Genomic DNA, 15,607 nt, shown 5'->3' with positions numbered 1-15,607 from the left:
CAATTTCTAGCTTCCCTCGCTTAATTTCTACCTTCCCTCGCTCAATTCTCAAGTTACCTCACTGAATTCCTACGTTGCCTCGCTAAATTCCTACATTGCCGCGCTCAATTTCTAGGTTCCCTTGCTCAATTTCTAGCTTCCCTCACTCAATTCATAGGTTGCCTTGCTCAATTGATAGGTTGCCTTACTGAAATTCTAGGTTCCCTCGCTCAATTTCTTGCTTTCCTTGCTCAATTCCTAGGTTGCCTCGCTAAATTTTTAGATTCCCTCGCTCATTGTCTTGGTTTCGTTGCTGAATTTCTTAGTTTCCTCAATAGGTTTTTCGCTCATTTTCACTTGCCTTGTTCAATTTTTTAGGTTGCCTTGCTCAGTTTCATCTTGCCTCGCTGAATTTAATGTTTGCCTTGCTGAATTTCATGTTTCCCATGAAGTGAAGCGAATTGACCGTGAAATGCGTGGAAATGACCGTGAAGTGAAGGAAATTGACCGTGAAATGCTTGGAAATGGCCGTGAATCAACACGGAATGGCCAAGAATGACCGTGAAATGCACGGGTGAGTCACAGATTGGTCGGGTTGAACCCGCCTAACTTTCAGCCCTAAAATCATATATGGTACTATAGACACCCCACCCAAGCTAACATCTTGAGAAGGCTAAGACAATCCAAGAATCATGATCATATCTCAAACTAAACTCTGATCCCAGCTTAAACCTAAAAACCCAACCCAAAAATCTCAAATTGCCAACCCAAAACCGTGATCCAAACCATTCAATCTACATGTAGCCCCATCTTTACCCTATACCTTGATTAGGATCCCTTTATCCAAACTTGGGCCCACCTATCTGAGCCATAAAACCCCAAAAGAAGACCATCGGACGAACCAACACGACGAACAAGGCCCACAAGCTTAAGCCCGGCCCAAACCCATCACCGGTGGTAGTCTGACTACCGCCGGCGGTACTTGGTGTGCCGCCACGTGCGGCCGGCATGTGGACATCTAGGGACAGCTGTCCCAGCATCCGAAAGTCAACTTTCTCCTACAATTAACCCCCTATCCGAACTTATTTACCATTTTACCAACCCCTTTAGCTAATGAGAGTGCGCCACGTGGCGTCTCTCTCCCCTCAACCAATCACCTCTTGCTATGTCAGCATTTACCCCTCCTAAAATCAGAAATTACCACATTGTCATTGGAGAAGGCTATAAACAGCCCTCTCCTTTTCACATTTTCACCAAGTCATTCTCATTTCTAAGCTTAAGAGAGTGAGAGAGAAAAGAGAGTAAGGAGGAGAGTGAAGGAAAGGGAAGGAGCTCCCAAGCCTTTAAAGTTCTGATCTTTTGGCCACCCCCTTGCCCTTCCTCTTGACCTTTCTAACCCATAAGTCTAGCCTAGATTGGTCATAGTTCGGTCCATGTCTTAGCCTACTTAAAATCAAGCCAAAGATTCAATCAGACAAGCATTCATCATGACATCTATTTCCTTCTCAACCCCCTTACTTCTCTAGATCTCTAGTGAACGTATGCTCTGTGACTTGCCGTACATCGGATCTTGTCACATCAGAAATTTCTAGTGATCTAATCCACTTTTCTTTACCCTTTTTTTTTTTTACATAAGCATCATCGTATCCGCCTTTTAGACACATTATTGGATGTATGCTCTGTGGCCTACCGAAATCTTAGATCTTGCCGCATCAGAAATCCGCGTGTGCCTAATCCTACTTCTACCACATCATTCATCCCTTGAGATTTTCGTGCCACACCAAGTAGAGACCGTACATTTGTATGGGCAAAGAGGGCGCCTAACACCTTCCCTCTTTGTAACTGAAGTCCCTTACCCATAATCCCGGATCGCAGACCAGGAGTCAATCTAAGGTAGGATAGTCTTCAGATTTCTCCAACCTTACATATTCCACGGGTTTTAGCCGACTGCGGGATTCTGAGATTAATTGGCTAGTGGTGATTCCAACATTCACAAATCAGCCTAATCACCCCCATCAACAAACCATAACATACAAATCAACGTAGGCGCCAATTTTCAGTGTCTACAGGTACTTCAAGTAACAAATTTTGGTTTAAAAGATATTCTTGTTATATGAATAAAGAATGAAATGAAAAAAGGAGAGAAAAAAATTTAGAAATTTTTTTTATATGCCTATATATACATATTTATATAAATATGTGTTAGCGAAAAATGTAGGTAAAATAAAATTATCAATGTAAAAAAAAAAAACTAAAAGGGACAAAAGAAGAAGAAGAAGTGCACAGGATACGGCTATCGCTACGGTTATAATCCATAGCCATAGATAACCGTGGCCTTTTGTTTGAATCGGCGATGAATCGCGGATTCTGCGATCCATCCCCAAATCCTACCGCGAGTTGTGGTGGAATCACGGAATCCGTGATTCATCGCCGATTCAAACAAAAGGCCACGGTCATTTATGGCTACGAATTATAACCGTAGCTATAGCCATATCCTGTGCACTTCTTTTTTTGGTCCCTTTTTTTTTTTTTTTTTTTTACATGGAGAATTTTATTCTACCTACATTTTTATCTAACATATATTTATATAAATATGTATATATGAGCATATAAAAATTGTTTCTCTCCTTTTTTTCATTTCTTTCTTTACTCATATAACAAGAATATCTTCTAAACCAAAATCGAGTGTAAATCATTTGTGTGCAAATCCCGAACCCGATTTATGGTCATTTCTTTCTTTACTCATATAACACGAACCCAATTAATATATAAGTTCCTTATAAATTAATTATAATTGAGTGCAGATCATTGGTGTTGAAGGCAAAGGAAATTCCAAATGTCGAATGCTTTTATTGGTCCACATCATTTTCAATGACTCATCTCACATGTAGACTCCTGCATGTCAACATCACATCAGGGGACGATATATAAACATGATAGTGGTCATGAGAACTCATTTGTCCGGGGAATGTGTGGTTAAGCAAGATTGGAACAAAATTTAGCACCTTATGATTACAAGATAAATGCATATGGATTAAAGCACAATTTCTTATTGAATGTGACACAATTGATCTTCACTCACTCCAAATCAGCAATGTTGCATGATAAGCATTTGAAAACAGTCACTCCAATAGAACCGTAAGGCATCACAGCAAAGGAGTCGTTAGGTCACTATATTCCTGGAATTGAAACCCATTGTATGAATCGAATAAAAATCATTGTCTTGATAGTAAAGGAACCTGGCTTTAGGGAGACTAAATTGTTAATTTAAAAGATTGCATACGGCTAAGTAGCTAACATATGTTAGCCATGTAAGGGAAAATTCACCAATTTGGTGTCATTAAAGCTGGAGGATAAAAAGAGGAAATGCAAAATTTTCAAACTCAGCCCTCCTGCAAGTCTTAATTGCCCGCCAGTACCCTTGTATTTGCCCTTTAAGTGTGTCCCGTCAATGGCCAAAACCCTCCACATAGAATTCTGAAAACTTCGAACCCATTGTCCGAGCGCTATAGAACACCTTTCAAACCTTAAAGTCTCTTTGTTAACAAGCACGACAGTTACCGTCCTCGGATTGACCATCCTCAACTTATGAAAATACAAGGGGAGTTGATTGTAAGAGTCTTCGTAAGACCCCATCACCTGATTAATTGCAAGCTTCTTAGCTTTCCATGCCTTCTTAAAACTGATAAGAATATTATATTTCTCTTGCATAGCGAAGATAATATCACATGGCCTCAAACTTAGCCGTTGCTCAATGTGGTTAACAATCAGATCATACGCTAACTTACTGCTTGCTTGCCGGTGATCACTCTTCATCCATGACATACCGCACGTGTGTTCTGACGTTTAACTCTGTCTTAAATATCCCGGTATCATTCACCCGAGTTGCGTGAACCCTCCATTTGCATTCATCATCAAAGCACACCACACTAAATCTGCTAGAATTTGAGTACAGTACCTTATACTGGAATTTATGGTGAATTGCGAATTGGCTCATGACGTACTGGCACCAACTCTTGTCCTTAAACGTTTGTCTAACGGCTATATTGATCGGTTCACCCAACGAATCTGTATATTCTAGCAGTGTTGCATTGGTGAATGCAGCATCATCAAATGGCACGAGAACTTGACGAGTGATGAAGTCTAATGTTTCAAAAAGGTCTGGAAGCGAAATGTCACTTATACGTACAGCTTGGGTGGTGGATGATGGTGGCAGATCTGCTGTTGTTGCTAAAGGTGGTGCCATGTATTCATAAATGAGGTTAAGGTCACGTGCCCAGCTGAATTCCTACCTTGCCTCACTCAATTTCTAGGTTCCCTCGCTCAATTTCTAGCTTCCCTCACTCAATTTCTAGGTTCCCTTACTCATTTTTTACGTTGTCTCGCTCAATTTCTAACTTCCCTCGCTCAATTTCTAGATTCCCTCGCTGAACTCCTACCTTGCCTCGCTCAATTCCTACCTTGCCCCTCTCAATTTTCAATTTGCCTACTCAATTTCATGTTTGCCCCACTTAATTTCTAGTTTGACCGCGAAGTGATTGAAATTGACCGCGAAGTGAATGAAATGTATTTTCGACCATCAACCTGATGGAATCTTGGAAAATAACTAGGTTGGTTGACTAAAGTAGCTTCTGCTACCCCAAAATCATATGTGGTACGTCAAGTAACTAATTTTATTTTAGAAGATATTCTTGTTAAACGAATAAAGAAAGAAATGAAAAAAAAAGGAGAGAAATTATATATATATATATATATATATATATATATATATATATTAGGTATGATAAAATTCTCCATATAAAAAATAAAAAGAGAAGAAAGTGCATAGCACTACACTTATGCTACGGTTATAATCCGTAGCAATAGGCCAAGTTCTGACCCAGCCAACCCAACACACTGGTTTATTTCTTTTTTTTTTCCCTAATAATCCTCACCGATTTTTGTGGGTCCCATTATGAGGTATGTGTTATATCCAAACCATCCATCTATTTGGAGAACTCGTATTAAGCTTGAAATGAAAATTAAGACAGATTAGCTATCCAGTGGACCACACTGTAAAAGGCAGTGGGGAGTTGAAGGTCTACCATTTAAACCCTTTTAGGTGTTACAGAAGTTTTGGATCATTATGAAATTTGTTTTACCTATTCATCCAGGCCTTTGTGACCTTATGAATAGATTGGATGGAAAATAAATGTTATGGCGGGCCCTACAAAAATTTTAACGGTGAAAATCAATTTCCCCGCTGCTCTTTGTGGTGATATAATAAATACATAGCTGTGGGGCCATGTAACTTTGATATCTTCTAAGCCGTTCGTACAACTCTCAGTTGGAGGAGCGTCAGCGCTCGTCTTCGCAGTGAAAAGGAGGGGTAGTTTCGTCCTCAAAGTCGCTGTCCGCACGTGCTAGTCTAAGTTGGTAACTTAAGTTTGTATGCCTTCATAAAAACCGCTGGATAAAAGGTTTCGTCTACAGTGGTCATTTTCTCCTTTCTTTATCAAGAAAGTTGGTCCACCGTATTTTGTCTTCCATTAAAGAAAAAACATAGCAGCTTCTTTATGCTTTCCATGTGCTTTCTGTGTCCTTACATGACTCCTTCCTGCTTCATGGAAAATGGCATATAAGTCACTTTTTCATCATTTTCCATCTCATTCATAATATCACTATTTTCACTTCTTGGGTATTTCCATCTGTGTGGAGAGAAGACTATAAGAGTGAGAAGTCCTCCGTTTTCATCTTCTTCTTCTCCATCATCTCAGATGTGGTGTGGTCCACCTGTTTGGATGGCTTGCGTCGTCTTCCATTCCTACCAGAAGATTTGACTGTATTCTCTCTGCTTCCTCCAGTTGCAATAGATCGGGAAGGGACCTCTTGGTTTAGAGGATCGACATCAGATTCATCATCTTAGAAATCTATCCACACAATCGTGATCACGCAACGGTAAGATCTTAACCATCTATGTCTAGATCATTATTAGAAACCCACCAAGAAAATGAGATGCCCTAAAAATTATGCCAATACAATCATCAATTTATGTTGGGGCCTACTTAATGATTAGATTAACCTAATCATAATGATTAGATTAACCTAATCATTTTGGTGTCTGATTTTTATGGTGGAGCATCCTTTCAGATGGTTTAGATGCCATACATGCACTGTGATGGTCCAATTCTTGTCTAGTGTCCTTGTACCTGATAGAGGACATTAGGGTCATTTGGTACATATTATTCTAATCCCTCTAATGAAGAGCAACAGATCAGAAAATTATTGTGATTATTCACTTACTCTTTATTCATTCTTAAATTATTTCAATTGATATTGATTGTACATCCAAACATGGCCTATTCTAATATAAGTACTGATCTTGATGGGTACCTCTACACCATGGCTTGGTTCTTTTAAAAGAGCTTTGCCATGCCACATACACATATAAGATAGTTTAAATGATCAGGACTACCCATTGGCTTGCCCTAAAAAAATAGTGACGGGAGAATTCTAAATACCTGATATTCTCTGTTGAATGTGCACATAAGGGCAATTTTTATTATTAACTGTTCATTTGAAGGCTGTTACTTGGAAGGATAGGATCATCCAATCGATGTGATAGGGTTCATGAGATTGATGGATCAGATGATCCACCCACGAGCCACACAGGGCTAGTCAAACAATAGATACTCCAGCACAAGGGCAGGTTCCAAGTAGAAAATGGGCCAATATGCCTCTTAAAATCTATGTAAGGATGACCAATCTCATCTTCTGAAATAGGATTTCTTTGAATCAAACAAGGAGGTCCTTCATTGCTTCCAAGCTCATCGGCTGCTGGGCATTTATATATTTCAAGATATGGAGCCCACCTGAATTACTTCTGATTGTGCCCCTACCCAAAGAGACCATTTGTTCCATTTATAGATGTGTAGGATTTATGCAATCGATGCATCTATCCGAAATGTTATAACTTGAAAGGTCCCTATTCTAGCACTCGACATGCATGTAGCGATCCTGTTCATCTATCTGGTGGACCGCATCAATCAGAAAAAAAAGTGCAGCAGTCATCACAGTGATGTTGGAAATTCCAGGAGTCAAATGTGTGGTACCATCTAGCTAGCAAGATATTTTTATCTCCCAACTACATAGGAGTCCTTATGGTTGATGGTTGTTTGGATCACTTTTTAAATTATTGCAAGTTTTTGTGGACCATTGTTTATGTATATAATAATATGACATTTCTAACCCTTTAATCGATTGTCAAAGCGTTCTGCATTAGGAAAAAAAATAATAAGATGATCCACTTATGTTAAAGAGAGGCTGAAGATTGGATTGGAAAGGAAGAGCACATACACTTTTCTATGGGAAAAGATGATGGAAGCTTTTAAATCTCTGACCTACTCAAGGAAATATGGATTGTAAGATGTTGGGTCATGAATAAAGATATGAGCTAGAAGGGAGAACACTAGTACTCTTTCATGGGAAAAGATGACTAAGCTATTCCATCTCAAAACCTACCCTAGGACCCTCCTCAAGGGGGTTTTATGGGATAGGCTAGGGGATTGTATCGTAGCTTGAGGTGTTGGGATCGTTGATTTGGATGTGTGGGATGAATAGGAACACATAAGATGGATGACTAGGATGGATGGGTTGGGTGGGTTGGATGGCTAGGATGGATGGTTTGGTTGGATGGATGGCTAGTATGGCTAGGATGTTTAGGATGAATGGGTTGGATTGGCTAGATGCCTAGGATGAATGATTGGGTTGGATGGATAGCAAGGATGGATGGAATGGATGGTTGAGTTGGATGGATGGGATGGATGGGGTGGATTAGATGGATGGTTAGGCTAATTTAGAAAGGGTTAATTCCATCTACCTTCTCTCAGTTATATGAGGATTTTGGATACCTCTCTATTTTTAATTTTTTGTGGATACCTTCCCTGTTTCATAGATATATTACAGATTCTCCAAGACAAGAATCCGCCTTCTATTAGCACCATTTACCTTTGAGAAAATGATAGTTTTACCCCTGTATTATGGGCAACTAGTTGTACATGAGTGTGGGACCACCAGCTCATCCCGCCATGAAAATGCAACGCCCCAAAAAACATGCCAATCCAACCATCAAGTGAGGTTTGAGTACCCATTGTGGTGTGTGGATGTAAGGGTGTGTGCGTAACCCAAAAAAAGAAGAAAGAGAAGTGGGCCAGCATGCGAATTTGGAGGCTTATGTTGTGACCCCTTTAATGAAGAGATTAGCCTTAATTTTTAGGTGCCTGAATTTTATGGTGGAACGTGCTCCTGGATGGCTTAGATGCCATACATGCCTCGTGATGGTCTGATTTTTATCTAGTGTCATTGTACCCAATGGAGGGCATTAGGGTCATTTGGTACATATACCTATAATCCCTCCAAATAGATCACATTTTGGAAAATGACTATGATCATTCATGTATTCTTTATTCAATCTTAAGTTGTTTCAATTGATATCAATTCTACATCCAGACACAATTTTAACACCTATTTTTAAATTTATCGTTAGGCAAAAAAAAATCAATAAAATTTCTAAATAGTCATTGTCATGTGCCAGATTAGCACATGTGGCACATGGGGAATGGTTGATGATGGATAAGAAACATGTGGCATACATAGCGTATGTGAGTGCTTGTAGTTGAACGGTAGCATACATGGCACATGTGAAGTTCTTGAAGCTGTACGGTAGTAGATATGGCGCAAAACACGCAGTAGCACATTTGACACACGTGGGTACTCAATCTAGATGGCAGAACTTGTGCATATTGGCATATGAGGCACATTTGGAGCAATTGAAAATGGACGATGACTCATGTGGCACATTGGTTCATGTGAGCATGTGTGACACTAGAGAAGATGAATGGTGGTACCTGTGGCACATTAGCACATGTGGGACACAAGAGAAGATGGATGGTAGCACATGGGGTACATTAGCACATGTGGCACACTTTGTACATGTAGGGTGCAAGAGAAGATGGAATGGTGGTACATGTGCTACATTAGCGTATGTGTGATGCTTTGCGCATGTGCGGCATAAGAGAAGATGGAATAGTGGCATAGTGTCATGTGTAGGGCACAATGAAAGATGGACGAAGGCTCATTTGTCATTTCGGCACATGCGAAGCTAAAACAAGGAAACCATGTTTTCTTTCCTATAATTTTTTCTGAAGTCAGATTTCTCGGGAAATATTATTTCCTTTCCCATATGTTTCTGGTGAGTTTCTTTATTGCCTGGGATAACCTTTGTTGACTTGACTTGTGACCTTCACATGAAAGGACGAACGGTGAAAATATCCTGTCTCCCTTCCTGTCCAGGAATATAAACAATAGCACATAGAAACTAGCAACAATTTAAAGTGATCCTGACAGCCATCAACCATGTGGAGCCCACTGCAACTGAGAGATGAAAAAATATATTGCTAGCTGTATGGCACCACACTTCTTGACTCTTAGAGTTTCCAACATCGCGTGATGACTGCTACACATTTTTTTGCTATTCGGTGTAGTCCACCGAATGAACGGACTGGATCACCAATGCATGTTGAGTATTAGAACAAGGACCTTGCACATTACAACATTTTGTATTGATAAATGACATAAATGGAACAAATAGTCTGTTTGGGCCAAAAAAACGGGTGATGATAAAAACAAGCCTGAAGTCCACATTCAACAAAGAATATCGAGTAGCTAGGATTCTCCCGTCAACATGTTTTTCAGGGCAAGCAGACGGGTGGTCTTGATCATCTGACCCTGTAACCACGTGGGCTCCATCTATGAATGGAATGAGCAACAGGTGACAGCCCATTAATTACTGTAAAGATAGCCTCTACTTCAATTTACATCTCCATTTCCCTCTTCTGATGGATGGATTAGATTTCATGCCTATGTGTTAAGCTGACACATGGGGTGGTGCATACATGAGATGTCTTATTCGTGCATGTGGCATGGCAAAGCTCTTAAAAATAATGGTCATGGTGTAGAGGTACCCATCAAGATCAATACATGTTAAGTGCTAAACTAACAATTGAAAGTTAGTTTCATGAAAAAACAATGCTTTCTTTCCTTTCCATCAATCCAAAAGGCCCTCAAGAACAAAAAGGATGTGGAACCAGATCTTGTAAGTTCATCAAGTCAGGTCAGTACTTAGAAAATCCCCAGCAGCTTCTTCAAATAAAAAATTGCACATGTCAGACAATTAGGACCATCTACATCATGGTCCACCAAACCAACAGTCCTAATCGTAGTAGATGTGCCACATGTAAGCTCAAGACAGCGAATTATGTCAACTCACAGTGAAAAATCTAAGATAGATGGAACATATACATGCTATAATAGAGGGGGATAAGATAAATGGAAGATAATATTGGCAATAATGGAGGAGGATAATCTTGTATGTGAACTTGAGATCTGTCTCTTTCCCTTAGCAGTCGTTTAGATGGCTATATATGATTTAAGTGGTAAATGATTTACACCAAGGGAAGCGAATTTTGTGGCGGATAGCTTAGCTAAATGGGGGAGCGAACCCCAAGATCTCCGGATTCTTCAAGAGGTGAGAGATTCACCCCGTCTTATTAGGGGCACCTCTTACTGGAGCTGGGTTCCCTTCGTTTGGGCTGACTTCTATAATTAGCATATGATAGGAGTGGCCTTTTGGCCCTTTCTGTTGTCTAAGGGTCCCTCCCAAAATTTGGTATGTTTATATATATATATATATATATATATATATATTAATAAAATACTTTTCAAATTAAAAAAATGATTTACAGCCTGTCCTATATGACTGTAAGCTGTGAGTGATTTACAGGTAAATGATTGTCTATGTTTGGATAGCCTGTGAATTGTTTAAGTTCTGTAAATGGAGAGGCAATCTTTCCATTTATAGCGCTGTAAATGAAGAGCCTGTAAATGAAATTACAGCTTCTTTACTGTAAATCAAATGGGCTGAAAGCTGTAAATGATTTACAGCCTTTAAATCATTAACAGGCATTTTTCAGCATCCAAACACAAACTGTAAACCGTTTTCCTGTAAATCATTTACAGTTAGCCTCATTTACAGGCATCCAAATGACATCTTACTTTGAACATCTCTAAATTTTTCTTGTGATTTCCCTGTCAGGAACAAGGAATGGCAGTAGTTGTATCCACCCTTCTTCAAATGGTTATTGAAAAACTAGCCTCCCCAATCCTAGAACAGTGTGGATTGGTGTGGGATATTGATGAGGAGATGGAAAATCTAAGGAGTAAGTTAAAGATGATACGAGCTGTGCTTGAAGATGTGGAGGAGCAGCAAGTAAAGGACAAGGCACTGCAGATTTGGCTGGGAAAGCTTAAAGGCTTGGCTTCTGATGCAGATAACATATTGAATGAATTCCCGACAGATGCAAAATGCAGAAAGGTAGAGATTTCAGGAAGCATTAGGAAGGTATGCAACTTCTTTTCGCCTTCCAAAATAAATTTGGGGAATAAGATAAAGGAAATCGGACAGAGATTAGATGAGATTGCTAGGGAGAGGTCCAAATTCCATTTGAGAGAGGAAGGACGGGCATTGGAGATTAGACGACAAGAACAAACTGACTCATTTGTAATCGAATCAGAAGTTTATGGAAGGGAGGAAGATAAGAAAAAGGTAATGGAATTACTGATCAGTGAGGATAGCCGAGAGGATGTTACAGTCATCCCCATAGTCGGTTCGAGGGGTCTTGGGAAGACCACACTTGCTCAATTGGCTTACAATGACGAGATGGTAGCAAAGCATTTCGAGCTAAGAATCTGGGTTTGTGTATCGGATGATTTTAATGTGCGGAGGCTAACAAAAGAAATTTTAGTCTCTATTACCAATGGTAATTGGGATCTTGAAAATTTGGATTTACTACAATGTCACCTTCGAAAAAAGCTGAGTGGGAAGAAGTTTTTACTTGTGTTGGATGATGTTTGGAATGAAAATCCCGAGAAGTGGGGTCAGTTGAAGCAATTTCTCAGAGGAGGTGATAGGGGTAGTAGGATCATAGTAACTACCCGTAGTGAAAAAGTTGCTTCAATCATGGGCACTCTCCCTTCACACCATTTGCCAAGATTATTAGAGGATGATTGTTGGTCTGTGTTCAAGCAACGAGCATTTGGGCGAGGACGACAAGAACATCCAAACCTTGTAATTCTTGGAAAGGAAATTGTAAAGAAGTGCGAGGGTGTCCCTTTGGTGGCAAAGATGCTTGGAATCAGGATGCACTTTAAAGCAGAGGAAAGAGAGTGGCTGCTTGTCAAAGAAAGTGAAATTTGGAATAAACTGTTGGAGGGTGATTGTACAAACATTATGCATATATGAGAATCCAAGCTGCCTGATTTTCTCTGTTGAATGTGGACTATTGGCTGATTTTTGTCACCCCCCTTTTGCTTGAAGACTGTTACTTGGAAGAATGGGATTATCTAATTGATGTGACATTTATACAGTTGCATGTCAACCATAGGATCGAGCATGGATGTTTTTCATGGCTTGCAAGTTCATCAGCTGCTAGGCTTCCAAAATAGGTTTCAGGAAGCAACGGTCACTTGCTTTTTGTAGCTTTATCCTTCTGTTGAGTTAGAAATGTATAAATGAATGTCTACTAGAAGGAGAGGTTGTATTTATTTAAGAAAGCATGTAAAATGGATGTGTAGTCCAACTGTTATGCTTGTTACAAGTACTGATATGGAAAAGCATGTAAAATGGATATGTAGTCTAACTGTTATGCTTGTTACAAGTACTGATATGGATTTTATGTACTATATTTATGTTAAGGAATTAATCAGCCATTGTATTGATCTCTCTGTTTACCTTTTCTTCATACTTTGAAATTTGCTGATGCCAAACATTTCTAATAAGAATAAAAAGTTTGGCAGTCCAATGTCAGATTATAGGTTTCAAGAATTTAGGGGATCCTACAGTAAGCCTAATTCCCAATTTTGGTGGGCCCGTGCCCACCATGTTAGATTTATATCATCCCAAATCAAGATCTCTAACACAAGTGTTTTTAACCAGTGTTCCAAGTCAGCGGTATCATCCCTATCATAGGCCTAAAAATTCAAAAAAAATATATATTTTTTATTTGTATTTTTGAGGATATGGTTGGGGACTAAATTTTAACCATTTCTCTTTAATTTTCATGAATCCAATCCCTCATTTTTTGAGAAAATCAGGAATGACTAAAACATGTGAAAATACTGCAAAATTCAGAAGAAAAAAAATTCTAAAAAACTAGAAACCATATTTTTTAAATAAAATTTCAAGGATCTGAATGAGTGGATTTCGGTCGTTACTCTTCAATTTTTAGGAATCGAATCCCTCATTAGCCTATCAGATTAGAAATTTGATGGTAACCAAACTAGCCCTAAGAGTCTTCAGTAATGTCCAACTGATCCAATCTATTAGAATTGAACCATTATACATACTAGATCCAATGAAAAGTTTTTGCCATTTGATAATTCAATATTTAATACAGGAAAACAGGTATCTGAACCATCAGACACAGGAGCTAATATATTTGGAAATTCTATTATATGAACCCATCATGGGTAGTCAAAATTTGATTTTGGACATCCTGTTGACTGCCTCTTTTATTTTTTGGGGCATCTAAAGACTATAAACCGAGAAGTTCACAATGAGTGAAATATGAACTGGAATTGGTGCACCTTTTGTTGAAGGCACATGGCTTGCAAAATGTAATGTTTGTTACTCCAAAGTTCATACATCTTTTCCTTAGAAAGTATTCTGCACTAGGACTTCTTTGTCTGCAAATCTTTATAAGCTAAAATTGTAGGACTTTAAAGTTTTTTTCTTTTCTTTCAGGAAAAAAAAAAAAAACTCTAGGCATCATATCACATCTTGGTGGCCTCTCTTTGATCTTGTGCATGATGTTGGCATGCTATATATTGGTCTAAAGAGGGATGTGATGAGGTCGATCGCCGTCTTCCTTGGGGAATAACTACTCTGAATCCACGAAGCTCTCTGGACTCCTCATAGTGGTTCCTCTAATCCACACCTAGGACAAAATTTTAGACTTAAGACTCCAACTCAAACACCTAAAAATGTAACTTACTATAAATAGTAAACTTGCTATTTATAGACCTCTTCTATTCCTACTAGATTTCATGGTTTTTGACAAAAAATAATAAGTATCCAAGTTGACCTAACCATGTTATTCTCTCAACTTTTCTAAGCCATTTTCATGTTGGGCATGACTTCTACAACTCAATGGATCAAAAGTTATACTCCAATTAAAACTTACTATTTATAGTAAAAACGAAATAAATAGGACGTTTGATTATCTATTGGATAGAATCTCACAAATCTGGCATGGACAACCCAGCATGGCAGGGTTGGTTGGCTTAAGGAGGTTCTCCTACCCCAAAACCATAAATAATATGTCAAAAAACTCATCCTGGATTGCGTGGTATGACTGATTTAATGTTCTGACAGTCCAAATCATTTCTGCCTCCAATTGGGCCTTCTCTGTTCCATCTTTGCCATGAAAGTGTCTGCGACCTGCTCTACATCATATACTACCAATAATTTGATCTTTGATGAAATAAATTTTTATTAGAATTTTAATTTAAGGTGTGTCACATGTATGGAGAAATCTAGCAGTTGCAAAAAAACATGATCAATGATTTACATACATTGTATGCGTGCGGCCCAGCTAATGGTGTGGCACACATACATGGCGGATGTTGGATATGAACCATCTGATCAACTTCGATCCTTTTGTGCCGTAGATTCTCATAAGATCAACGGCAATAATGTAAAGAATATATCCATACAAGTGCAGTTGAAGAGGTGGCTGGGGCCATCAATCTGTATCTGGAAGAGCTGATGCTAATTCCAGTAGCAGCAAAGGCCATATTTAGAACAAATACAGGAGATCCGATGTATGTAAACAACAAAGGCCTTGTTTGGTAGACGCGTAAAAATGAGTTTATCTCATTTTAGCTAACAATAATTGTCAGGGCCCGAATGTTGGGTATGAGCACATCTTAGACCTGAGATCTGTGTCGTAACTTGTACACTAGGTATACTAAATTCATCCATTATATTTACACAGAGGTATAAGTCTAAGTCTGACATTGTTAATGTGAAATCTAGATTTCATACAAGCACAAGCTCATTTTATACACTTTACACCCTAATCCATAGCTCAAGTGGTAGACTTGAGTGAAAGATACCCCGTTTCAACATTGAGGTCTTGGTATCAATTCCCTAGTGGGGGTGGCTAACAGTGAAGTGTGAACTGACAGTAGGTGTACTAACAAGCTAACAAAAAAAAAAAAAAAAAGCTCATTATACCCAACCCAAACCAACAAGCATTCAATCTCATCTAACTAGATTCCAGCTAAGGACCCACTCATTTGGGTATTATTTATAGGTCTAAATTACCTTAAATAAATATAGCCATATCTAATATTTAGAAAAATAAAATCAACACCAACATGCAACACATATCAATCAAACTGGTTATAACAAATGAGATAAAAAATAGATAATTAGGAACAGTCCAAGGTGGTCAATTTCTTCTCTGACAAGTACGGCCACGTCTCACGTGGATCGCTCTTTGGCTTGTCAGCACCTTCCAGTTCTTGGGTC

The 15,607-nt window shown here is 38.9% G+C and overlaps 1 protein-coding gene across 2 annotated transcripts; it reads left to right on the top strand.

Moving 5' to 3' along the window:
- Nucleotides 1-5,501: 5,501 nt before the first annotated feature.
- LOC131227122 (putative disease resistance protein RGA3) lies at nt 5,502-12,792 on the top strand. Of its 2 annotated transcripts, none has more exons than XM_058222840.1 (2): nt 5,502-5,902; nt 11,111-12,792. In XM_058222840.1, exon 2 carries the CDS (start codon nt 11,120-11,122, stop codon nt 12,314-12,316), a length of 1,197 nt encoding a protein of 398 aa, XP_058078823.1. In that variant the 5' UTR covers nt 5,502-5,902; nt 11,111-11,119; the 3' UTR covers nt 12,317-12,792. The 2 variants fall into 2 exon arrangements, with proteins under 2 accessions (XP_058078823.1, XP_058078822.1); XM_058222839.1 differs by having other exon boundaries at nt 5,503-5,916.
- The last annotated feature ends 2,815 nt before the right edge of the window (nt 12,793-15,607 follow it).

The sequence above is a fragment of the Magnolia sinica genome, chromosome 15, assembly GCF_029962835.1.
Source record: "Magnolia sinica isolate HGM2019 chromosome 15, MsV1, whole genome shotgun sequence".
NCBI classification, from domain to species: Eukaryota; Viridiplantae; Streptophyta; class Magnoliopsida; order Magnoliales; family Magnoliaceae; genus Magnolia; species Magnolia sinica.
Note: the sequence above shows the minus strand (reverse complement) of the source record. Positions and strands in the feature narration are given on the sequence as shown.

What these genes read in the sequence shown, in the direction of transcription:
- LOC131227122 (XM_058222840.1), top strand. Translation starts at nt 11,120, where the DNA reads ATGGCAGTAGTTGTATCCACCCTTCTTCAAATGGTTATTGAAAAACTA.